The 25,587-nt window shown below is 32.6% G+C and overlaps 2 protein-coding genes across 8 annotated transcripts; one reads left to right on the forward strand and one right to left on the reverse strand.

The window, feature by feature from the left end:
- Positions 1-9,502: 9,502 nt before the first annotated feature.
- Positions 9,503-18,715, reverse strand: LOC129308985 (uncharacterized). Its single transcript, XM_054950336.1, has 10 exons — positions 18,706-18,715; positions 18,514-18,637; positions 17,944-18,064; positions 16,414-16,542; positions 16,125-16,234; positions 15,843-16,026; positions 14,944-15,144; positions 13,032-13,271; positions 12,702-12,900; positions 9,503-10,053 (listed from the first exon to the last, which is right to left on the reverse strand). The coding sequence occupies exons 1-10, from the start codon at positions 18,713-18,715 to the stop codon at positions 9,953-9,955; spliced, it is 1,419 nt and encodes a 472-aa protein (XP_054806311.1). The 3' UTR covers positions 9,503-9,952.
- Positions 18,716-19,186: 471 nt separating this feature from the next.
- On the forward strand, positions 19,187-25,243 carry LOC129308651 (pentatricopeptide repeat-containing protein At4g19191, mitochondrial-like). Of its 7 annotated transcripts, none has more exons than XM_054949919.1 (5): positions 19,187-19,302; positions 20,463-20,557; positions 21,157-21,208; positions 21,537-21,687; positions 22,818-25,243. In XM_054949919.1, exon 5 carries the CDS (start codon positions 23,266-23,268, stop codon positions 25,228-25,230), a length of 1,965 nt encoding a protein of 654 aa, XP_054805894.1. In that variant the 5' UTR covers positions 19,187-19,302; positions 20,463-20,557; positions 21,157-21,208; positions 21,537-21,687; positions 22,818-23,265; the 3' UTR covers positions 25,231-25,243. The 7 variants fall into 7 exon arrangements, with proteins under 7 accessions (XP_054805894.1, XP_054805895.1, XP_054805891.1 ...); XM_054949920.1 differs by having other exon boundaries at positions 22,832-25,243; XM_054949916.1 differs by lacking the exon at positions 21,537-21,687.
- Positions 25,244-25,587: the final 344 nt, after the last annotated feature.

Below are 25,587 nucleotides of genomic sequence, written 5' to 3' on the forward strand. Positions count from 1 at the left end.
TAAGATTTTGTTTTTAAATAATTTTTTTCTCAAAATAAAATTCATTTATTAATAATAATTATTTTTATAGATGATTTCATGTAAAAATACAATAATTAGGGGTTATTTAAAAATTTACTATATGAGTGAAATTCTCAATTTCGCCAGGAGAGGGGGTTATATGGTATTTTTTTAATTTTTCACTTTAAATATTTTTATTCAATAACAAGATATTTTTTTCATAGGAGAAGAAGATGGATGATAAGTGAGCTTTGTGGAGCTTTATAAAGCAACTCATTTAAATAAAAGGTAATCCTTTTAATGAAAAATAGTTGTAGCCATTGTAAGATAATAATTATTTGCTTAAAAAATAATTAAAAAATTAAATTAACAATTCAAACTTTTTCTAATTTCTCTTTTTCTAATTAGGAAAAACAAAAAGAATATGAAAGTCAGCATTCATCATATTCTAGTCTTGGTAATGATATTTTAATACAACGGCTCAAATCACTATGAACGTGTGAGGGGATTGGTATTAGATCCAACATTGATACAAGTATTCAGACGTTCTCATTCAAGTCAAGGTAGATCAAATCCCTTTATAGAAATGAACTTGATCAAATGAGAGTAAGGGTGTCACAAGTGGAGGACCAAAACAAGAAATTGCAAGAAGAGTTGGCTCCAGAAAGAGAAAGAATGACTCTGAAAAGAAAAAGGGAGGAACGATTTTTGGCTATGCAAAAGGAAATGGAAGAAAAATTAATGTGGTTGATGGAAGAGGTGAAATGGCAAATGTGACACTTTAATTCAATAAATATGCTCAACTTGTTTCATTTATATTTTTTCCATCCTATATTTTCTAATGCTACATATTTGTTTTTATTTGCAGGATTCATCTTGTAATGCTAGTCCAAACAGTAGGACAAGTATGAATTTGAACAATTCTCTAGGCTCTTTTTATGGATGATTTTTTTACTTGAAATTATTATTTATAATGAACTAATGAATATTTGTTTCTTTTGTTTCCCTTATGCTTAACTTTGTTAAAACTTTGATAAACAATTTCACATCAAGTTATTTTCCAATTAATAATATTTTCTTCATGGGTGTGATAGCTTATTAATAATATATAAATTATTTGTATTAAAATTCATAACTTAACTTTCATTAACTTAAACTTAAATTTTATTTAACAAATAAAAACATATTTATTAGAGATATAATATAATTATTATTATATAATTATTTTTTGGTTAAAATTAATACTATGCATTTTATTTAGCAATAAATTTGCATAATAAAATATAGTTAATTATATAATGATTATGTTATTAGAATAATTCATCTGCAATCATTAATACAAATATGTTATTTTTTATTGTTATATAGTATCATACAAAACAATTTAATTTAATTATTAAGACAAACAATTTAATTTTTTAGAAATTAATTAATGGGTTAAAATTAATACTATAAATTTTATTTAGCAATTAATTTGCATGAAAAATACAGTTAATTATGTAATAATTTTTTTATTAGGACAATTCAATTATTCCCAATCATTAATAAAATTATTTCATTTTGTTAGTATAAAATGAAAATTAAAATAATTAACTTCAATTATTTTCAAAAACTAATAAATGGGTGTCCTTTTTTTATTAAAATAATGGCATCAGCCACAATTTTGTACAAAAACGTGACTAGATCCAATCGGCGTTTTTGTCCAAAAACGTGACTTTGTTTTTTATTAAAGTAATGAAATCAATCACGTTTTTGTCCAAAAATGTGGCTGATTACTGGAACCAAACCACGTCTCTGTCTAAAAATGTGGCTTGGTTTTTATTAAAATAATGGCATCAGCCATGTTTTTGGACAAAACATGGCTATAATCCTGATTTTTGTTTATAAGTGGGATGTTTTTGCCTTCATTTGTTTGCTCATCTTCTCATTGCTTCTTCGTGTCATTTCTTTTGATCTCTTCTCTGGCTCTCTTCAATCTTTGACATCATTTCTTCATGTACGTTATTTACAATTCATTCTTTTTCTTCTTTATCTCATTTCTTATTCTATTCGTGTTTCTTATTTTACCTGTGTGTTCTCATTTTTCATTAAATATCATGTTAATTTTTTTTAGTAAGTTCACAAGTTATCATAATTTCATGTCAGTAGTTTTTCCCTTAGTTACAGTTCTTCGTTTGATTTAAATTTTTTAATTATATTTTTATTTTTTTATAGGTTGAAAATGTTTGATATTAATATGATATTTAAAATATTGACTAAAAATATTTTAAACCATAAATTTTATAAGTAGAAACATAAATATATACTTCTACATCAACCAGCAACGGATTAATCTTTTGGATAAATATGTACTAATATTGTAAATAAATTGTATTAATAATTTGATGATAAAATAAATAAAATTTAGTTATTAAAAATTATTTTAAAATTAAATTGTGCAAATATTTTTTAAATATTGCAGAAAAATAATAATAGAATATAATAATTTGTAATATTTAAATATCTGAAATTTTTTTTGAAATATTTAAATTACTAAAAAAATTTGCTAAATTTTATTTACTAATATAAGCCAGTAGCCACGTTTTTCAGAAAAAATTGATTTTAATATAATAATATATAATATTTAAATCACTGAAAATTTTTTTGAAATATTAAAATTATCAAAAAAATTGCTATTTTTTAAAATATAAGCCAGTAGCCATGTTTTTTTTTTTTTTTATAGAAACATGGCTTTGAGCCACATTTTTTTTGGCTATTGCTGAAGTCTTACAAGTTGTCAGATATGAACAATAGCCATGATTTTGACAGAAACTATGGTTTTTAGCCACGTTTTTTTTTTAAAAACCATGGTTAGATTCTTCCCACGATTGATGTAGTCGCGTTTTTTTTACAATTGTTGCTAGGGAGCTTTGCAAACGCAGCTATTGAACAAACGAAACTGTGCCAAATTACAAGTTTAGTTGTATCCTTTTTGGCAACCAAGTGGCGCAAAAAGATAACTCAATTCTGAGTTTGTAAAGGAGGTAATAGCTAGATAAATTAAATGAATCATATTTCACATTACACGATGATGAAGATATATAAAAAAGGGAAATGGAGAAGCACAGAATAAAAGGAACCTTTATTATATATAGGAAAAACATTATGATAGGTCCCTATAATTTCATGTCGTTTTAGTTGTAATCCTTGAAGTTTGTTTTCATTTTTTCTGGTCTTTATAGTTTCATGTCATTTTGGTTTTAGTCCTTGAAGTTTGTTTTTGTTGTGCTGGTACCTATAATTTCTGCTGTCCAAAACTTTAATCCCTCCCATCATTAATATTGTCAAAAATGCTGAGATGTAATTAACACCGTTAATTATTATGCAGAGGTGTTATTCTTATGTTTTGTTGGCAATATGAGTTATTAGTTATTAGGTTTTTATTTTCCCTAGCCCATAAGATAAACTACAGACGTCAGCGAAGGGCTGCTTCAAAGATGGACACTTGGTTGCTTCGATTGGAAGACGTAATGAGGAGATATGGTCAGTGAACTTGGGATGCAGAGAGGATGGGCAGGGTAGAGGAGATGCTGCGACGACTGATTGTGTGAGGTTTCTTAATCACAAGTATGTGCCAACTAAGTATAAGAATAACATCTCTGTATAATAATTAACAATGTTAATAACACTCAACATTTTTGACAATGTTAATGATGGGAGGGACTAAAGTTTTGGACGGCTAAATTATGAGGATTAGGAACAACAAAAACAAACTTTGAGGACTAAAACCAAAGTGATATAAAACTATAGGGATCAGGAATAACGAAAACAAACTTTAGAGATCAAAATCAAAATGACATGAAACTACAGGACCTATCATTGTGTTTTCCCTTATATATATATATATATATATATGATCAGTGATGAAAGGAATTGGGACTGGTGTGAACGAGGCGTTGCTGATCATTTTCAGTACCGCCTGGCAAGTGAGAGTGACAGAGACGGTGGTGGCAGCGGCGGCGGAGGAAAGGGGCGAAGTCAAATGTGGAAGCGATCAAGTTCCTGTCGGGAGGCAAAGACAAGTTTGAAGTGAGAGTGATGAAGGAGACATGAGAAGTAATGAAGAAGAAGAAGACGAAGAAGAAGACGGGGGAAAGATAGAGAAGAATGAGACGAAGCAGAACATGGGAGTCTCATCGCCATGGCCATCCAAGGACATGGAAACAAGAGACTTTTGCTTTGCAGAAATAAGAAGAGGAACTAAGATTTGCGAATGCTAATGTATAATTAAGAATATTATTGGTCTTTAGGTCTCCAATGCTCTACTCTCCAACATCGCGTCCCCCCAGTTATTTTTTATTATTAGATTATATATAAAATGAGACATTTTAATATTTTAAGATAATGAAACAATGTATTAAAAAAAACCCACACACACTAAAATTGTGCCGTTTTGATTTTTTTTTTTTGAGAAAACTGTTAACAAATTAAAACTGTACGATTTAATCACTGAAAGATACCTTTCATTTTATATAAAATCTATTGATCAAAAGAAAAAAATTGAGAAATTGAGACATTATATAAAATAATAATAATAAGGCAAGGTATTAGAGGTTAATAATAATAATATTTATTATTGTTGTTGTTATATTGCCTTATGAGACATATGGGGGCGGGAGAAGCTAGCTTTGCTTCCTCAAGACTCTGAAGCTTGAAAATTTGATTCTGATATATATATATATATATATATATATATGCGCTAATAAAGGTTTTATTTGCGGAGAGGGGAAAATTGTCCAGAATTTTTCTTCCAACGATGCTTCCTTTGCATTCGAGCAAGTATCATTTTGTCAAAGTCAACCAATGCACACGCACACACATTATTATGACCATTTGACCAGAACAAGGACTAGCCTATGTTTAAATTCTTGACAAGTTAGGCATTAAAATAACCTAGAGAGAGTTTATCCAGTGAGGATATTGCTGGGATCTTTATGAAAAGATAAATGAGTTATTTTTATTGTTTTCAGAGTTTTGTAAGAAAAAAGTGTTAAAATTGCATTGATTATGACCATTATGGAAAGCTTGTAAGAAAGAGGGAGAGGGTGAGGAACTTGGCTTGACGTTGAATGTTCATTTTGGAAGTCCGGGGGGACCTTACTATTTGAAAATAAACAACACAAACTTGTGAAGTTAGCACTTGGCATGGGTGCTTCATCACATTAATAGTCAATTAACTAATGTATCTGGTACACAATATAGGACAATAGTAATTATTTCAGATTATAAAAAAAATTAGTTGAAATTTTAATATTTTAAAAATAATACATCTTTTCAATTATATTCTTATTAAATAGAGAAAATCACACTCAAGGGCCCTATCTAGAACACATTATGAGCAAAAAGGGATCCTAAAATTTTGAATTCTCTCAAGACACCCAAAGGACCTAAATGAAAATAAGATTTAAAAAAAACAAAAAAAAAACCCTATTAGAAGGAATCTTGAACTGCCACTTGTTAATTACTTATAATTACTTGTCAATATATGAATGTATGCTTGATGCAACAAGTCCATCACCTATGAAAAATTATACCAAATGTTGATCTTGTTGCAACAAGCATGCATTCAGGTTAAAAAAAACTTGTAAAACTGTTAATATAAATTAACTTGCAGGTTGTGAGTTGGCTTGTCACGAGTGTAAGTTGAAAAAACTTGCTTCCTAACAAGTTGGTACTTCCCCAACATTGGCAAGTCAACTCACCAGTAATATAATTATTTTTTTTAAAAAAAGCAAATCTATCAAGTAACATGTTTCAAATAAAAATAAAACTACTTCTAAATTATTAAAACATGTTACAAATTTCAAATATAATCAAATATCTGCCACAATCAATAAATATAACAAAAAGTTTAGTATTTAAAATCCACACATCACATAATACAAGTTTATTCTAAAGCCCTCACCCTCTAAATAATACATCTCGTACATGTGGCCAATTAATGATTGAAGCTGATAATCACAAACTGTCACCTTACCTTAAAGTTGTTTCTTTTTTTTTTTTTTTTGCCACAATTAAAGCTGTTTTACAAACATCACAGGATGCAAGGTTTTCTATTTAAAATATTTAATAATCTTAACTTTATCATTTAGGATGTATCTGGGACCAGCTACCCCTGTTCTTCAAGTTTTATTTCATTATTTTATGTTACCATTTTTTATAATTTGTATTGATTAAAAATTATTTTTTAACTAGAAAAACATGCAAACTTAATAAATCTAAAGCATAGCTTAAAGTGAACTTGCTCAAATTTAGATAACGGCTAAGTAAGTTTGAGAGCTTTCATCAATAAAAAATAAGCTCATTAAACATAAATATTTATTTGGTTTTAATAATCAACAACCTTTTTTTAATTAGCTAGGTAAGATAAGATGGAGTAAAACAAAAAAAATAAGCAAGCTAACCTTCTAATTCACAAGTTAACCTGCTATGAGTTTGGATTATGCCATGTGAACTAAAATAAACCTGCATTTAAATAAGTCCATTTTTGCCAACCCAACTCACCACAATTTGGCTAATTAGTGGGTTGAGCCCACCTCCAAAAACTTGATAAGCTTGATTTAATTTTTTTCCAAAAAAAAAAAATTGACCAAGGGTATAGTTAGAAAAGGGAGAATTTCAATTAAGGGCCATTGTGGAGACTTAATTTCAGGTGAGTCCAAATTTTTTTTGAAATTTCAGTTTAATTCAAAGGAAAAAAGTCAAAAGACTTTTAATAGTGAAAAGATCAAAATACCCTTCACTTGATATACAAAATCACTAGTTGTTAGTTTTCTTATTGCACTTATTAATTTACCTATATTACTTCTAAATTACATCTGTTAGTCACACAATTAATAACATTAGTTTTTAATTTTTAACTTTACTTATTAATTTACTAATATTAATTGTCAATTACAGAACCTGTCAGTAATTTATAATTGATATTAATAAATCATAAGACATGTCAGTACTTTACACTTTATGTTAGTAAATTAACAAGTAAAGTTAGTAATTTGACAAATAATATTGTTACTTATGATTGAATAACTAATGCCAAGTTTTATATAACTATTGACATACCAACTCATATAATTTGTAACTCATATGTGTAGATTAACAAATGGAGTAAGAAAATTAGCAACTAATAATTTTGCATGATAAATAAAAGGTATCTTGGTCTTTTTACTGTCAAAATTATTTTGACTTTTCTCTCTTGAATTAAATTAAAATTTTAAATTTTTTTTAAATTTACTTGTAACTGAGTCTCTATTGCGATCCTTAACCGAGATTCTAAAAAAAATTATAAAAATTACTTAATATTTTATATTTTGGATTAAACAAGATTTTTAAAAAATACCTTACATTATATACCAGAGGAGGTAAATCCAAAATGCAGGAAAGTTGCATTGGACAAAACACTTACTGCAATTACACTTTATGATCTACCGTCTTCCAAATTAAAAAAAATTAATGTATTATTGTTCTGATTTATGCGAACTTCATGCAAAAGCCATCTGTTTCTGTCATTCACATGCCCTCTGGGCTCTTTCTTCCTTTTGTTCTCACAAATTTTAATGCTGCATTATTAAATACTAATCATGTTTCTTTTGATTGTCAATTTGTTGTGACAATGAACAAGGGAGAAATTTTTATATGAATCTAGTACATCATATCATGCATACTTTGTCTAATAAAATTGCATCAATTTAATTCAATAAAATTTTATATATCACTATTTTTAATATTTTCATTTTTGAAATAGAGTGCTTCTTTATATCACACCTTAATTAATTCATAATAATTTAATGAAAGGAAAAATATAATTTCTTCTAATTTTCTGATATTTTGATATAAAATAAGTCCAACAATTCTCTTGTACTCTCCCTAATCCTATTTATAATTTACTTTTAGGATGTTTCACCAAAATTAAGAAAAATATTAAATCTTATTAACTTTATATTAAAATTTAATAAGTTTTTCCTTTTATCTCTAATAAAAACAAAAAAAAAGTTATCTTTACTATTTTTCCTAGCATTTAATAATAGTACAAAGGTAAAAAGAAACCAAAAAAAAAAAGTAAAATGTCCTATAAATAAAATTAAAATTAATCCCTCCTTTAATGTGAATAGAACCAGAGGAGTAGATAGAGACTGGAGAGAATATTATTGTGCGTACATAGAGGGTTGACTATACATGGGATAATGACAAATAAGGGCTACCATAACAACAAAACGACACTAAAACCTTAAACTTATCACAGTAAAATTAGCACCATGCTTTAACTTGAACATCTCTTATATATATATATATATATATATATATGAAACAACTTGAACATCTCTATTCCATGCCAAGTTTGAAAAAAAACTAACTACTATCCTTGGACATCTGTTTTCATGGCCAAGTCACATTGATCCACACCCAATATGAGATCTGATGAATAGCAGCTGACTTCCAGTAATCAAACGCCCACCAACAGACCACCCACAGCCAAGAGAAAGTATAGACGATCATAACAGGTTGAGCTTCTTGTTCAACAATACTAGATTCTTGAAAATAGATATATTAAATGTTTAAATCCACTACAATCTCAGCATTTATTACTGACTCTTCAGTAAAAACTAATTCACATGTTTTCATTTTAGAACCTAAAGAAAAATTGCTTTTGGCGGTTTATTACAAAATGTCCATATATGGCTCCCAGTACAGAAGAACTTGTTACAATTTGCCACGATGCATAGCCAAATGACTTTGCTAAAAAAAAAAAATGAACATAACAAAGCTATGACGATACTTCCTCGATGCTTTCTCCATGCTAAAATGCAAATAGTCCTAAATTTTGGACCCATTTAGTTTTGTGACTTCCAACATTGGGAAATGTAGAATGTTGTTTAGATAAAATATCATTAAATTAGAAGTACATTTGAATCACATTTAAAACATCCTTGAAAATCCAGTTAGCCAATATAACCCATACTCGCTTTTAACCTTGATTAAATGAACTTTTGCCCAACTAGTTGACAAAACTAGACATCATTTTACTTTAAAGCTCATTTCTTTAGCAAATGTTTTCTATTATTTATCATTATTTTATTATACATGTTTTCACAACTTTTTTTAATTTCACATTATTTTATACATTTTTATTATATATTATTCAAAATAAAAAATTTATATTATTATGTTATTTAAATTTTTTATCACATTTTTAATATATATATATATATATTTGTATAACAAAAAGTACAAATCATTATAAATTAATTTCTTTAAAATTATATATTTAAAAATACATTTTACTATATATAATCTAAACAGTTTTTCAATTGATCAAATTGATTTTTAAAAAAATATATCCAAATATAAATATCATTATAACAACTAACTTTCAACTTTTACTAAATACTTTTTCTGTTTAAAAATATAAGATATTTTTAACCGTATCTCATTTTTCAATAAAGTAATTACCTACTTTCAAACTAACCCTATCTTTTCATATTTACCTCCATTAAACACTTTATAATAAATATAAAGTCACTATCAATAAGGGCATTTTTTTTTAAAAAAGACAATGATTATATCTTAAAAAATTTAAAATACCTTATATTTTTTAACATCTAACTCCTAAAAAAATGCCTTATATTTTTAAATGGAGGGAGTAAACTTTGAACAAATTGAAAACCAAACACATATTTTATTTTACAACACACCACAAAGGTAAAATGATAAACCAAATATTTATAAAAAAAAAATGATAAACCAAATTCAAGGCAACGCACAAAAAGAAAGCATCAGCATTTCATTGAGGGGGAGGGTGGCGGAGAGGCAATTGCTCTGGGATTTTCATCGCAAGAGCAGCTAAATATAAGCTCTGATTTCACAAAATGAGTGGAGGACCACAAGTGATTTCAGGCTAACCATGATACTTACATCAACCTTCCTCCCAGTCTACATCATCGTCCTCTTCGTCATCTGCTGTCGCCTCGGCTTCCACATTCAAGTCATTGACCTTGTAATTCTCATTTGCATTGCCTTTAAAATCCAGCCCCAAACACACGTTATTAGGCTCAGAAAGATAGCCACTAAAACATAGAAAGAATGACAATTAAGTTCCGGAAGATAGAAATAACGATAACTAGATCTTTAATAAAATTTTTTGAAAAAAAATTGCAAATATCAATTCAAATAGATGAAAATTCAAGAGTTCCAACTGCAAATTAATCATTTAAATTTTAAACGTAAGACTCAATTTTTAATTAGGATTCCTATTTACAATTGTCTGTATCAATATTTACAATTTATTTTTCAAAAATTTTTGTCAAGGACTTGTCTCTCATTTCTAAAACAAATATAGGGAAAGAGGAAGGCATGGGAGAGAGGAGAAAAATTTACCCGAAAAATTCAGAAAGGGACCATCAATATATTGTTTAATGCAAATTCCAAATTTCTCATGACAGACACAGTTCAAGGGGCAAAAGATCCACCCGGACTGACTGGTGATGGACAGGACAAGTTACGCGGTCTCACCAAAATCTCAATATGATATACACATCTGGTTCCGGTGCATATCCCTAAGATGCGCATATTTATCTAAACTATTTTATAATTTGATTTGAAAGATCCATATCTTATTTTTTTTTTATTAGATTAATATAAAATATAAAAACGGCAGAGAACTGCACCACTTGCAAACGGCGTATAATGTGGCTCTTCTAAGGCATGTATATGTTAAATTTTAAAAACGAAAAATTCAAAAATAGCAACAATCCTTTAAATATTAACAAAACTGATGGCTTAATATTTAACTACGAAAAGATCCGTCAAATTCAAAACTAGAGACAACCCAAATAAATGTATAAAAAATGCACATCCATAAAAATGTATATCACAAATCCAGATCCTATAATATACCCACGTAGAGGGGAGGAGGGGCTATGAGGTGGAAAATCTAATATTATCAAATGCTAAGTGATAAGGTGGCGGAAGCAAGATCATGCTAGTTTGGGATAGAACCCAAAACACAAATAAGAAATAAAAATTGGAACAAAGAAATGTAGAGATGAAGACAATGAAAGATAACGATCAAGGAAAAGGAAAATTAGAACACCTGCTTCTAGCAACTTAGCCTTCGAGACACCACAAGAGTTGATTAAACTCTTGATCACGCCAATATACCTCAGGATTCCCATAAGCAAGCACAGCTCACACAGAGTTTTATCAAACTCAAGAGAAAGTTCTCATTCATACTTGGTTAGAAGAGTACATAAGGGGGCCTATTTATAGGCAAGACAATAGAAGACTCTAGAATTCCTAACCTTGGATGACTCCCTACATAATGACACCATCTCCTTGACAAAAAAAGAAGATTTCTTATTTCTTGGAGATTCAGCAATAATGGTTAGATGAGAGAATTCAAAAATTTTCCTAATAACTAAAGTCTTACTCCCTAAGTCAAATCACCTAATAAAGCCATAATAATAAAAAGGAATCAGAATTAAAGCTAAAAATAAAAAAAGAAAACAATAAGTCTTAAAATTCAAACTTAGGCTAAAGTAGGAAGCAATTCAAATTCGCATTGAAGGCTTAAAGATGATGAAAATCACACCTTCTCTCTCCTCATTTATGATCATAAATGGAGCCTTCTCCTCTTCAAATCAGATCATAAATGGTGCCCCATTCTTGACCAAAATACCCCTCGAGCTTATTTTAACACATCGTGAATTAAATAGGCTTGGATCGTCACCAATTGGGCTTGCATCTTCATGGACATGAATTGTTAATGTTGTAAGCAAGTGTAGACCCTGTTCATTAGATTTTTTGGATGTATGAAGCTTATTAAAGAACATGGGCTCAAGCTCTTGGACTCTTTAATGAGATCAATTAAGGCCTCTTTCATAGCTTTGGTCCGGGCTTGTCATTGAGCCTCTTATGCTTTGTAATGGATCCTTGAGCATATTAGACTTGAACTCGTGGAATCCCTTTAGGCTTGGCATGCCTACTAGCTTCTTTTGGGCCTTAAGCACGCCCTCTTTCTCTTTATGTGAGCCACACTTTATGTGTGGTCCATCACTAAGGTGGATGAATCCTCCCACAGGTGCCATAGTGATCAATAATTTAGTCAATAGTTCCAAACATGATTCTAATGATTATTCGATATGGGAATATCTCACTCACCCGTTCCATAGGTTATTTAGATCCTCAACAAAAGAATTATACCCTCCAAAATTTCTACAATATATTGAGTTTTTCCTATCCTACCATTATCATAGAAATCCATCAGCTCATAACAAGCAGCACCCACTGCTATTGTGCCACGTGACCTAAAAACTGCAGCTACCACCGTCATTACCATAATGACACTCTACCAATCTCTGTGCCAAACATAATAGTTCTTCCAGTGCATACTATGTAGAGTTATTTCTCACATTAAGACTCCTCAGATTACCAAGAGGACAACCAAATTTTCACCACCCAATGCCATAAAACAATTTATAATCAAAACTCATCAATATAATACAAGCAGTGACATTTAAATTAATATATTTGTCAGGTTGTTTCTTTGGAGGGGCACCATTTTTTGGGGGGCAAAAATCAGCAGTTGATGTATCCATAATTTATGTCAGATTTCAAGTCAGCATTCAAATTTTGGTCCTAATCAAATCAGAAACACTGATGGTTACCTGAAATTGGAGCCTCCTCCCATTCAGTATCATCATCTTCCTCACGTTTTGATTTCATCCCGACCTGACGGTGTGAAGTACCACCAAGAGGATCCTCAAACGCATATGTACTTGATGATGGCTCTTTTGCTTTTGCAGCCTCTTCCAATTCTTGTTGTTTTCTGAGTAATGCTGCATAATAAGCCTTGATGTATTCATCCTATAACTAGACAAAAAACAGATCACAGTAAGAATCGTCATTCTTAACACTTTCTTGGGGCAGAGGTAGAGACATTAAGTGACAACCAACTATAACATCAACAAAAATAACATTAAATTGATTGCACGAGCCTGTAAGCTTTTTTTAGCATCCTGTTCAACTGATGACTTTTTGTCATCTGAATACTGTGCTGTAGTGGAAGTTGAAGCCCTATCTATCTTTGTCTCCTGCTTCACTTGTCCACGCTGTTCTCTTGTAAGACTCATCCCTTGCTTTATCATCCACGGTGGTAAAACCTTTAGAGATGTACTTTCAGCTACAGACTTAATATCCTCTCCTTTGCCTTCCGCTCCATTAAAGTCAACTACAACCTGTCACATCCAGTAATAGATTGCTTAGCAATCAAATTATCAGAATCAGGATTTCACAAACTGAACAATGTCATAGAAATAACAATGAAATAACTTGAGAAAAACCTAGGCGTTGTGATTCAGATTTATTCACTAGTCATAATGTTTATCAAATGTTGAAACCAAACTACACCGAAATTGCACTATGTTGCGCAATTTGAATGCACATCAGATCTTAATGATTGCTAAAAAGTAGGTCGAACTTAAATTGTCCAAGTCCAAAATCAACAGAAGGAAGTCTGACCATGACAATATGATACAGTGGTCATTAAAAGATGAGTTTTCTGCTACAACGCATAAATCTTCTAAAATCGGTCACACCATACTAAATTGACAAAGTATTACACACAAAACCTACTACTACAAATAAAGAAAGCCATTGGTATTAAATATCCTTTTCATAGGACAATATAAGAATGTAAGTTATGCATAACAAGTCTGTCATGTCCACCCCTTTTCTGATGAATTAAACATACTTTGACAAACCAGGAAAATTTCTTCAGCAAACACTTGTCCTTGATCGTTGTTTGACCATTTAAAAAAAAAAAAGCAGTGAACCAAAGCCTTCAGTATTTCAGCATTCAAGCTGCGTTCGCATTGGGTGCCCAGTGAGCAACCCAAGCAGTGAAGACTTGAGAGAAAGCAAAAGGAACTACGCAGGAAAAGTATATACAAGACATATTGGACCTAAAATGATTAGACAACATGGCCGAGAAGAGAAATTGGGAGAATGTTAAGGGTCAACTCATGGGAGGCAAGTCATAATATTATGGAACTTGCTATTTTTCTCTATCAAGGACATTGTCGATAAAAGTACTAGTTGCTATGAAGTTCCTTGAGTCACGGAGTGCAAGACCAAGAGAGCAACCTTGTGAGTTGTGAGCCACAATGCTGTACATAGGTATTTTTCATTTTAAATTGGGTACAATATTTATGTGTACCAGCCTTGATATGTTTCCCTTTTGTGGTTTTATTTGTAACTGGCTAAAACCATAATGGATAATATCCCTTATCTTTATCCAGAGTAATTAAATTCTATCTTAAAATTATTATAAATAGAAGAGGAGGGAGGGGCTATCACAATGTGCATGAGTTCTACGCATATGCAAGCAACTCTTTCACCATGTTTATACTATTATCTCAATTTTTTACACTCCCATGTGAATGTGAGGTGATAAAAAGCAAGCTGTAGTCTAACTACCAAACGATCATCCATGTTCCCGATAAATTTCAAAACTACCTATATCAACACTCTACCTAGTCGCATATTTATGAACTGAAAGATTCAATTATCAAAATTATATTAAAAACTACAATTTAAACCAGGGCAACCATAACAGCTATCTTAAAGTTTATTAAAGCTTCGGATGGCCAAATTTAAAAAAAAAAAAAAAAAAGCTTTGCATGCCCATTTGGAATAATAAAAATCAAGCAGTAGTCTAACTACCAAATGCTTGATCATCAATGCTCCCACTAAATTTCAAAACTACTCATATTAACACTATTTATGAACTGATAGTTATATATGCTAGAATTTAAACCAGGGCAACCATAACAAGACACATCCTTTTACAAAATAAAACCAAGTGAAATGAAAAGATATATCGCTCAAACTCAAACATGAAAATGTTACCTTAGTATCTCCACTGTAAGGCATCGGCGTCCCACCATATCCCAGACCATGAGAAATGTTAGAATCACCAATACTGTTGTCTCCATTGGCTGCAAGCCCAGAAGCTCTAGCTCTAGCCTCCCATGCTTGAAGACTGCCAAATTCTGGAACAGGCAAGTCTTTCACACGAATGAGTTGGTCCATCAAAGGCTTGAGCTGTACCTGCAATCCATTTCATATATGTTAAATCAGCTGACATTGACATGCAGTTTCATGATGAATGGCTGCATCTAGACAGAAACCAGGTAACATGGTGCACCAGCAGTGCCATAGTCAAGAAACATTCATTACAACTATACCTAGGTGAGGAACACCGATGAATCTAGGCAAGTGATGTGGAAATGTCATAAAATTCACTTGTCATGAAAGGTACAAGAGACTTGTGCGAACTCACAAAAGATAAAAACTTCTGTTATCTGTCATGACTTGCACATAAGAAGGTACAATTCCAATGTCTCCACTATTCTAATTCTAAATATCTTTTTAAATATTAAGTATTTTTAATATTATTTTATCATGTAAAGATTTGATAATTATTTTAGCAGCTAGGATTCGTAATTTGGGGCAGTTGGGCTGACTTAGAATTTAATAAGGCATTCGAATAAAACCTTATGCTTAGTTTTGTAACAGCATGCTAGATCTAGGGTTAGAATATCACATATATTCCATTAAATGTGTCTATCCGTTTTGTCAGTTGTAGTTGCTCCCCTTGATTATTGAAATACCGAATTGATCCTTCAAATGTAAGATTTATTGATTTCCTCTATTTCTCCTTCCCATTCTGCATCACTATGCTCTATCAGGCACATCATATGATGAAAAGTATACAAATAAGCACCACAATAAAACTATAACAGAACCTCCATATTTTGAAGCATGTCCTTTAACTTCTCACGGCGGCGGCTTCTTGCATTGTCATCTGCATCTCCCCCTTCTTGTGCAGCTAACTTGTCAATTTCTACCTCAAGTTTTCCATTACAACTTTCACAATGGAAGTCTTCATCTTCAAAAGATATCAAGCGTAGAGCATCCAAGGCATTATATCTAAAATAATTCAAATTCTCAAATATTATGACGAAAAACTTCATATTAACAAGTATGATTAGAATTATGATAATGCAATTACAATGAACATCCAAAACCTTTTTCCACAGCTGGGACATAGATATTCTTGAACTGTGTTCTTGTTCTCCAATTCATCTTTCAATTTCTTCTTCATGCGATGCAATCTGTACCTAACCACATCATATATCTGCAACAAATTTCATCATGACAGTGTCAATAAATAGAAAAGTGAGGATTTGACGAGCAAGTAATTTTAAAATATTGTCAAAGGAAAGGGAAAAATAATTTTGATTCCCCCCTCCCTCAGCAGTAAAAGCCCCCACATATAACCCAAAAAAAGAAACATTCAAGGAAAAAGTAACAGACCTGTGCATAATCCAGACAACAGTAAGAATGTGTGTGCAGCTTGACCTTTTCTTCTCCCTCTTTTGGTGCCAGTGAACCATCAGTTGTAGCAGCTACAGAAGCACTGTACATTTTTGCACCTTTCACAGTCTAATAGAAAACCAAACAAGATATGACGTACGTAGGTAAATGAGTACATGACTTTATAAAATCATTGATAATTGATACTTTTGCAAAACTAAAGATGACAAATAATAAAACTCTTCCTGCACCATCAGAAGGAACTGGGGAAGTTTCAAATTTTTTTGTCGTCAAATAGGAAGTTTAAAATTATATACTGCATTTTTAACACATTGTGTAGAGTTGGAATAAAAAGAAAGAATTCTAGCAGATAACGAAGAGAAACTAGTTTTTCTTCAAAGCTTAACAAACCTAGTTATTCTTCAAGATCTAAAATGTCTAATAAGCAGACCAATGAGTAAGATGGCCAACTACATCCAGCAGAAGAGCAATTCAAGCAAGACAAACAACTGCATAGTGAATCAAATGAATTAGAAAAGAATAGATGCATCTGTGTGATGTGACTGGGTCCATCATGTCTGACGACAGGAACAAAGAGATCGAATGAATGGATAAGCAACAAATAATAGGCATTTCATAGACTTCACAGAGATTGGTAGAAATTTCAGCTGCCTGAAAATTGATAAAAACAAAACTGGAATGCTATAGGATGAGGATAAGAATCTAGATTGTTGATACTATTATAAGTTAACAATTGTGTGTGACTTTGGTGGGTGTTAACGGTGCACAAAAGAATGGTAACTTGAGTTGTTTTAGGTATATTAATAAAATCATTCATGGTTCAAGGGCATTCACTTAATAGCTTATTCTTCCAGGATGAAGTGGTCGATTACCAAAGCCCACAATTGACAAGGAGTTGGATCCTTAATGTCCTATTCCTCATAAATTAATATTTTAGCATAAAGTCAGATGGCTGGATCCTTTGACCACACTGTTGATAGAGACTTATTGCTCTGTTCTCGATACTTATTATCTAAATTAGTCCTGCCTAGTCTATGCCTTCATATTTTGATGTAGGGAATGTTCAAGATGAATATGAAATTAACGCTGAAAAGAGAATAGCAAACTATTGGTCTAAAGCTTTTCCCCTTATATATGGCCTTCTGTAGTATCCTTACAGCTTTTCTAAAGATTAATAAAATAATAAATTATACTTGTCACTCATTAGTCTTCAGCTGAAAATCTAAGCAATGAAACGATATGCTGTACTTTAAAATAAGCTATTGAAAATTGACTCTGCAATATAGGAACCTGATCAGTGTAGATTACTTGTTACAAAAGAAAAATATAATCATATTAAGACACGGAGATGAATAAACAACATGGCTAGACATGCAAAAAAAAAAAAAAAAGAAAAGAACCTATGATATCTAAACATGTATTGGAATTTAAAATCGCTGACGGTGATGGAAAATAAAATAGTAATGGTGTGCATAGACTCAGAATCTTATCTATCAAGCAAGATGATACCTCTTTTCTATGATCCCGAGTAATGAACTTCTCCTCTTCAAAAAACCGCAGAGTACGACGAAGTTGTTTTGTGTGCAATTTAAGGTCCTTTGCCAAGTCTTCTTCTCTAACCCATTGTCGTCTGGAGAAAAAGATCAACACACTTAACCAAAGGACCAAGAACATGCCTTCTATCCTTTAGCTACATAAGTCAAAGTTCAACCAATATTGTGTTCTGTAATTCACTGCCAACCCAAAATGCAGTAATGCACCAAAGATTCAACACCCAACAAAGACTAAGACCTTTATTTGATATTTAGCAAACCAAACAAGCTGTCCGCTATCCAATGATCCTAGAAAATATACCAGCATTGGCCCACACAAACACTGCCACTCCTCCAGTTTGTTGTTATCGTTTCATTTCAGTTGATTTAGGTTCACTTTTCACATCCTGTTATTTTATTTTGTTTGCTTTTATCCTTAAAAAAAAAAAAATCATAGGCATACTCGCTGCTGTACTATTTTCACAAAGGAAACAGAACGCACAGCATTAAAAGCAGATAAACACAGAGACAATAACAAAGGCCGAACCTCGTGAGTGCATCGAGCACCACTACAGCAATGCCTCTGTTATCACTCCTACCCGTTTTAGGCTGATTATCTCCTTTGCTTGTCAGATCATCGTAGAAGGCCCTCGCTGCTAGTTTAAACCAGCCTAGGAAGATTCATCGAAAACAAAAACATATTTGAAGCAAGAATCAAATCGAAAAACAAGTTTTAAACCATTGATCATGAGAGAGAATCGTACTTGTTGAAATGTTCTTTCATTTTGTAGATACGGAACCCGACAAAACTATTGCGCCAACGGCCGAGCTCACAGATGGAGAGAGGCTGGAAGAAGGCGCTGGACGCATAAATTAAAGCTTTGAACAAAAATTAGCGGGAAAGATATTATCGATTAGGAGGAGAAAATTAACCACTTCACTAGCGGATTAAAGTGAAAGAACTCGTTTAAAGTATTGAAGTCAATACAAATAACGTGAATTCTATTCAATTCCGTAGCCAAGAAGTAAAAACAGTGCAGGCGCACTGGTTTCGACGCAAAAAGTGAGCCTTCAAGAAAGAATTGAAGCCAGAGCTTACAGAATGAAGACGACTGTTGATTATTGGAGTTTGTAAGAGTGAGACTGCAAGCAAAGAAGGCAGATCGCATCAGATGGCCCGTTTAATGATTTTGGGCTACTGGATAGGGGAAGCCCATTTCATTTTCATGTGGCTCAAGCAAGTCAATCTCAAGCCCTTGACACACCAAGGGCGAGACACCGGCACGGGCCAAGCGGCATTATGAGACGACAATCGCACGCGCCCACGGCGACGGAGGTAAGCGACGGTCCTTATTTGATCTTCCCTGTTGTTCCATGTGTTCGTTCGGTTTGTTGAGTTAAGCCTTATCCGTGCTCTGTTTGATATTCTCTACTCGATGTTTTTGCTTATTGTTAATCTTTAATCTTTAAATCTTCTTAAGAAGTTGGAAAATTGGAAGGTCCATGGTGAAAAAAGTGAGTGTGAGACCCATAGTGAAAAATGAATGAAGAATGTGGAAGCTTCAAGATACCGTGTGGGATGTTCATTGATTGCATATAATTCAGTGACATGCAGGCGCAAAAATGGGCGCCATGTTTGTGATAACAGTTTTGATTGTATCACTTGACAGCTACCAAACTCAGAATTCTTTATTATTTTCTTTAACATTGTCATTCACATCGAGAGTTAGAAGTGGAATCTGATTTTAACTTATCTTCTATTCTTTTTTAGTCGCTTTAGCAACTTAAATGTTTGCTGAATCAAGATCTATTTTTTTAACTTGAATGCTTCCTGCAATATGAGCCTCTGTTTTTTTGAGCTTGGACGTTTCCTTCAATTCAGTGTGCTGTATAACATTATGCGGCTTATTCAAATGACCAATCTTTTAAGTAAAATGGAATTGTATGTAATGTATCACATTTGGGGGTTTCATTTCCAGGTAGTCAGTTAACTGTTTTCTTGATATGTGATTGGTTTACTGTTACAAATTTCTTTCATTTGCTTCGATCCCAAATTTTTACGCCTATTGTTGTCATTTGCTCTCTTTTTCTTTTCCTTTTTATCATTACAAAAGCCTCTTGAAGATTGTGCAACTTATCACCCAAAGAATTCAAACTTCGATGAGCACAAGCTTTTGAAGTTTAACTTGCTAGTGGAACATAGATTTTTTCCCCTTCGACTGGAAATCTTGCATCATTTGCGTTTTTTAAATCAGTTTTTCTCATTTTTGATTTCGAATTGAAGCCTCCATGTCTTATTTTCTTCTCATTTCACCTCAAATTGCTCTGTTTCAAATTTTTTCCCTTATTTGCTTTTCTTAAATCAGCTTTTCTCATTTTTTATTTCGAGTTGAAGCCTCCATCACCATGTCTTATTTTCTTCTCATTTCATCTGAAATTGCTCTGTTTCAAATTTTTTTTCCCTTATTTGCTCTCTCGATGTTTATGTTTGTGCAGTAAATAATTACTGTTCAGATGATTGGATTTAAGGTGAAAGGATGGGTCTAGTGGACATCATTGGAAAATCAGAGGAAGATGCTTCCTTCCTAATGGTACTTTTTTTTTTCCCCCTATTTCGTGAAATTGATGGTTAGTTCATTAGTTTTGTTCTTCTTCATATTGATAAAACTCAATTTAATAATTGTTTTGACGGAAAAGATGATTCTGGCAGATTGAAAAATGGCTTAAATGTTGTATAGAAGACAGCTTTATGGAACCCTTGCTAATTTCATTATGAAACGAAACGTTTTTTAACCAAGATAGGGGTTAAGAGCACATCTTGCCACAAAAGCATATCCTAACCAAGATGTTGGTAGCCAATTGATAGAGAATATTTCAAAACCTTGCTGAACGCAATTTCATGCATCACGGGACTGTTGAAATCATAGTGGTTATTTAAGGGATGGAAAATGGTGTTGTGTAAAAAGAATTGAAATTCGTTGTGTAAAAATAAACTGGTTGAATTTGAATTTTATAAAATGATTGGATTTTAATTTTTCTTAACCAGCAATGGACCATATGTCATTGTCCCAGCCTTTATTCTTAGCTTCTCATTCTCCCACACTGATTGTTGATATAATTTCTAGTTCTCTTTTAAAAATATCATGCTTATTGTTCTTGATTCATTGGCATTCTGCTTTCCTATTTCAAGGAGAAACATCGGACTTGGAGTGGATGAAGAGATGCAATTATTTTTTTCTCAGGTAATCTTCTTCATTAAATTTTCGTTGAATGTGCAGTTTTGACCTTTTCAATGCCCTATTTTTCTCTCCTATCAAACTCACGCAGACCAAATGGTTTTCTAATTTTTTTTCACATTTAATTTGTTACTCCTCTTCTATATTTTGGTTTTTTTATATCTTCTTCTATATTGTTGTTTATCCATGTTATATGCAATTTTGTACCTTTTGAAATGTATATTCAATTTCATAGGTTATCATTTATATTTAAATTTGTACCAATGGTTTGAAATTTGAGTTGATAAATAGATTTGAAACCTTCTTGCTTTTTGAATGTTAGCCTGAATGTCAGGTAACTGAATGGGAACAGTTTTTCGGGATGTGCCAGAGTAGGGGGATGCTTTATGAGCCTTTACCACGCACTACTCATCAGATATTCCTTCAGCCACACGCTAAACAAATTGATTGTCTCTTCTTGAGAGTTTTTCATGATTTACAAATTTGTAAGATGTTTTAAACTTTCACATTTTAATTTTTTTAATGTTTTGAAATCCTACTTTAATATTTATCCTTTCTTATTTCTAAATTTTTTAACCTTTTCCATTGTTCAAATAACAGATTTCAAATTTTCAGTTATGTAAAAGAAAAATAAAAAATTGTTCCCATATGGCTTATGGGAATTTGAAAGGATACTGCTCTACTCTATGTTTGGAGTATCATATAGATTTACTTCAAAAAATCCTGCTTTTCGCATAGTAGATGGTTGCAGTACATTTTCATAGTCAAATCTATAACCTAATCTTATATTCTCAATATCATTGTAAATTTATGATACATAGCGTTATGCTACATGCCAACATTTATTTTTTATGGTGACTGAAAGTTTTCATTTTTTTTAATAGCATCAGTTTACATGAAGAGATTTAGCAGTGTGATAGTTATTAGTTTCTTATTTCTTCCACTCTTAATAGTTGGCTTTGATTGCACCATATTGTTTAAAGTAAGTCTTAGATTCTGTGTTTTGTACACTAATATTTCCTTTGCATGCTTTAAAGTAACTCTTTCCAATTTTGAGTTTATTTTATAAAAGCCATATGAGATGCTAGCATGTTTTTAGCTCTTCCTTTTCTGTCTCATTAGGTTAAACAATGACATGTAATTCTTTGCTTTTATTCCTCTGTTATTGGTTGCAAGTTAATAAATTGAACAATGACTAGTGAGACTAGATTGTTACGTAGCTAAATTTAAGCTGAGAGATAATGCAAGTGAGTGATTTTTCTTCAGCACTTGAATAACCATTTTATTTTGGCAGGAAAGAAGTGTTAGTGATTCAACTTGTTATATTACTTTGCTCATTTTGCTTCATTCATTAACATTGTTGAAGATTCTAAAATCGATCTATCCCTTTGCTATTCTGTATTTTATTTTCATTTCTTTTTGTTTGGATGTGATGGAGTTTGCTTACTTGTGACACGTGCTGTGTGATAAATCCATTGCTTTTTGTTCAGCTGTGGTCGAGTTTGCTTACTGGAAGGGATATGCATGTTGAAATTTGTTGCTTTATTATAATGTTTGGCTATGATGGAAGTTTGTCTTTTTTTTATGCGTATCATTTTAAATTTGTGTTTTACAGTTTGAAAACTTCAGATAATGTTGGGTGATGTTCTTCACCATATCTGGATTTTTGCTGATGCGCCTCCATTGGATGCAATTATGGATACGAGAGTAACTGGATAGATGAGCAACTTGAAAAGGGAATGGTACCTTGGATTCACAAGAAAGATTATGGCCATTTACAGACTTTTGCAATTTGGGAAATTTGAAGCAAGCTGAACTTTTGAAAAGAAATTTGGAGTATATTACTTTTCGTTCCATTACTAAATACCCCATAGTACAGGGATGATTCTAGTTCATCCTTATTGTGTGCCCAATCTAATGGAGATAATTGCCATTTCTGCATTGGAAAACTGAATTATCATATTTGACACTATAACCAGCAAGTTCGAACTTGCTCTAAGCAGCCTATAAGAGGCTTGAGTTAGTCTTGTCTTCAAGATATTCTATATGCACAACAATGAGAAATGGTCAGAGTCAGATTCTCTGTTACGGCATGCCTGAAACATTTCTGCAATTTCTATACCCTTTGTCAGTGGAACTCCTACATAAGGGAAGCTGTGAACCAAGGCCATGCGGAGAAGGCCCTTTTTCTTTTCCGTCAGATGAAGCAAAAGGGTGTCCAACCCAACAATTCCACGTTCCCCTTTATAGCCAAAGCTTGCGCCAGACTCTTAGATACCAAACAATCCCAAATCATCCATGCCCTTGCCATGAAATCATGGTTTCAATCAAATGTTTTTGTGCAAACTGCAATGGTTGACATGTACATTAAATGCCACCAACTTGAAGACGCATACAATGTCTTTGTTGAAATGCCCATGAGGGATGTCGCTTCTTGGAATGTTGTATTGTTGGGTTTTGCTCAGGCGGGTTTCCTTGAACAGGTTTCTTGTCTTCTGCATCAGATGAGGGTTTCTGGAGCTCAACCTGACTCCATAACTGTTTTGGCTCTGAGTCATGCTGTTTTGACTACGAAAAATCCTAGATTTGTTGGTGCTATTCATTCTTTTGGAATTCGGATTGGAACTCTAATTGATGTGTCAGTGGCTAATACTTTGATTGCTGCATATGCTAAATGTGATGACTTGGTCTCAGCAGAGACAATGTTTGATGAAACTGATATTGGTTTAAGGTCTGTTGTCTCCTGGAATTCCATGATTGCGGCATATTCAAATTTTGAAAAACATGACGAGGCTCTAAGTTGTTACAGAAGGATGCTAGATGGTGGGTTTTCTCCAGATATTAGCACCATTCTCAATTTGCTTTCATCTTCTGTGCATCCCAAAGCACTTCTTCAAGGTATGTTGATTCATTCTCATGCCATCAAGTTAGGCTGTGATTCCGACATATGTGTTGTTAACACACTTATTTCTATGTATTCCAAGTGTGGAGACATTCATTCTGCAAGATTTTTGTTTGATGCCATGTCTTACAGAACTTGTGTTTCATGGACTGCTATGATCAATGGGTACATTGAGAAAGGATATATGGATGAAGGATTGGCCTTGTTCTATAAAATGGAAGCAACTGGTGAAAAACCCGATCTTGTCACTGTGCTTGCTTTGATCTCAGGTTGCGGCCGAACAGGAGCTCTAGACCTTGGAAGATGGACTCACGCTTATTCCATTTCCAAGGGATTGAAAGATAATGTTGTGGTTTGTAATGCACTAATTGACATGTATGCCAAATGTGGAAGTATCGATGATGCTCGAGAGGTTTTTCATAACTTGACTGACAAAACTTTGGTCTCCTGGACAACTATGATTACTGCTTGTGCTCTAAATGGAAATGTTAATGAGGCTCTGGATTTTTTTGCTGTGATGGTGGACATGGGAATGAAACCAAATCACATATCATTTCTTGCCATTCTTCAAGCTTGTGCACATGGAGGTTTACTTGATGAAGGATTGGAATGCTTCACTTTGATGACTCACAACTATGGCATATCCCCTGGTATAGATCACTATTCATGTATGGTTGATCTTCTCGGTCGTAGAGGACAACTGAAGGAAGCTCTGGAAATTATCAAGACCATGCCTTTTGAACCTGATGCTGGAATTTGGAGTGCATTGCTCGGTGCTTGCAAGCTTCATCGTAATCCGGCAATGGCCCAGTATGTGTTTGAACAGCTCTGCGAAATGGATGCTCAGCGGGCTGTTCCTTATGTGGAGATGGCTAACACATATGCTTCTGCTGAAATTTGGGATGGAGTTGCTGCTGTGAGGAGGAAGATGAAACATCTTAACGTGAAAAAGTCTCCAGGACAAAGCATAGTTCAAGTGAATGGAAAATCTAGTATGTTCACAGTTGGAGATAGAGATCACCCTCAAGCCTTGTATGTATATGATGTGTTAGATGTTTTGACCTTGCATTGTAAAAGAAGGATATGGACTCATTCAGAGGAGATTTCTGAACTTGAATGGAATTGAAGCCATCACAGAAGGATAATGTCCACTATCATTGGTCAAGCATTTAAAGTTATTAGCGCACAGTGGATAAATAACAATGACAACAACAATAAGTCTTATCGCATTGAATGAGGTCAATTACATAAATTGGATAACGTTATGGTGCTCCATTAGCAGCCTAGTCTTTGGATAAGAAAGATTTATAGCCAGCTCCAAACTTAAATAAAAGGGGAGGGTTATGTTTGGCCCTCGATAGCCATTGGATAGTGGATGAACAAGTAATTGTTTTTCCCTTGCCTTGAATATTTGTTGACATCACTGGTCATGATTGATCTTTAGCGAAGAACAACCCTGTCGAGATTGTTGCTGGAAGTTATT

The sequence above is a fragment of the Prosopis cineraria genome, unplaced genomic scaffold, assembly GCF_029017545.1.
Source record: "Prosopis cineraria cultivar Desert tree isolate PC_DT_omini unplaced genomic scaffold, ASM2901754v1 PC4, whole genome shotgun sequence".
Taxonomy (NCBI): Eukaryota; Viridiplantae; Streptophyta; class Magnoliopsida; order Fabales; family Fabaceae; genus Prosopis; species Prosopis cineraria.

What these genes read in the sequence shown, in the direction of transcription:
- LOC129308651 (XM_054949919.1), top strand. Translation starts at nt 23,266, where the DNA reads ATGGTCAGAGTCAGATTCTCTGTTACGGCATGCCTGAAACATTTCTGC.
- LOC129308985 (XM_054950336.1), bottom strand. An exon ending in CTTACAGTGGAGATACTAAG is followed by an intron (nt 13,272 to 14,943) that starts GTAACATTTTCA and finishes TGGATGTGACAG; the next exon opens with GTTGTAGTTGACTTTAATGG. An exon ending in GGAGGAGGCTCCAATTTCAG is followed by an intron (nt 10,054 to 12,701) that starts GTAACCATCAGT and finishes TGGATTTTAAAG; the next exon opens with GCAATGCAAATGAGAATTAC.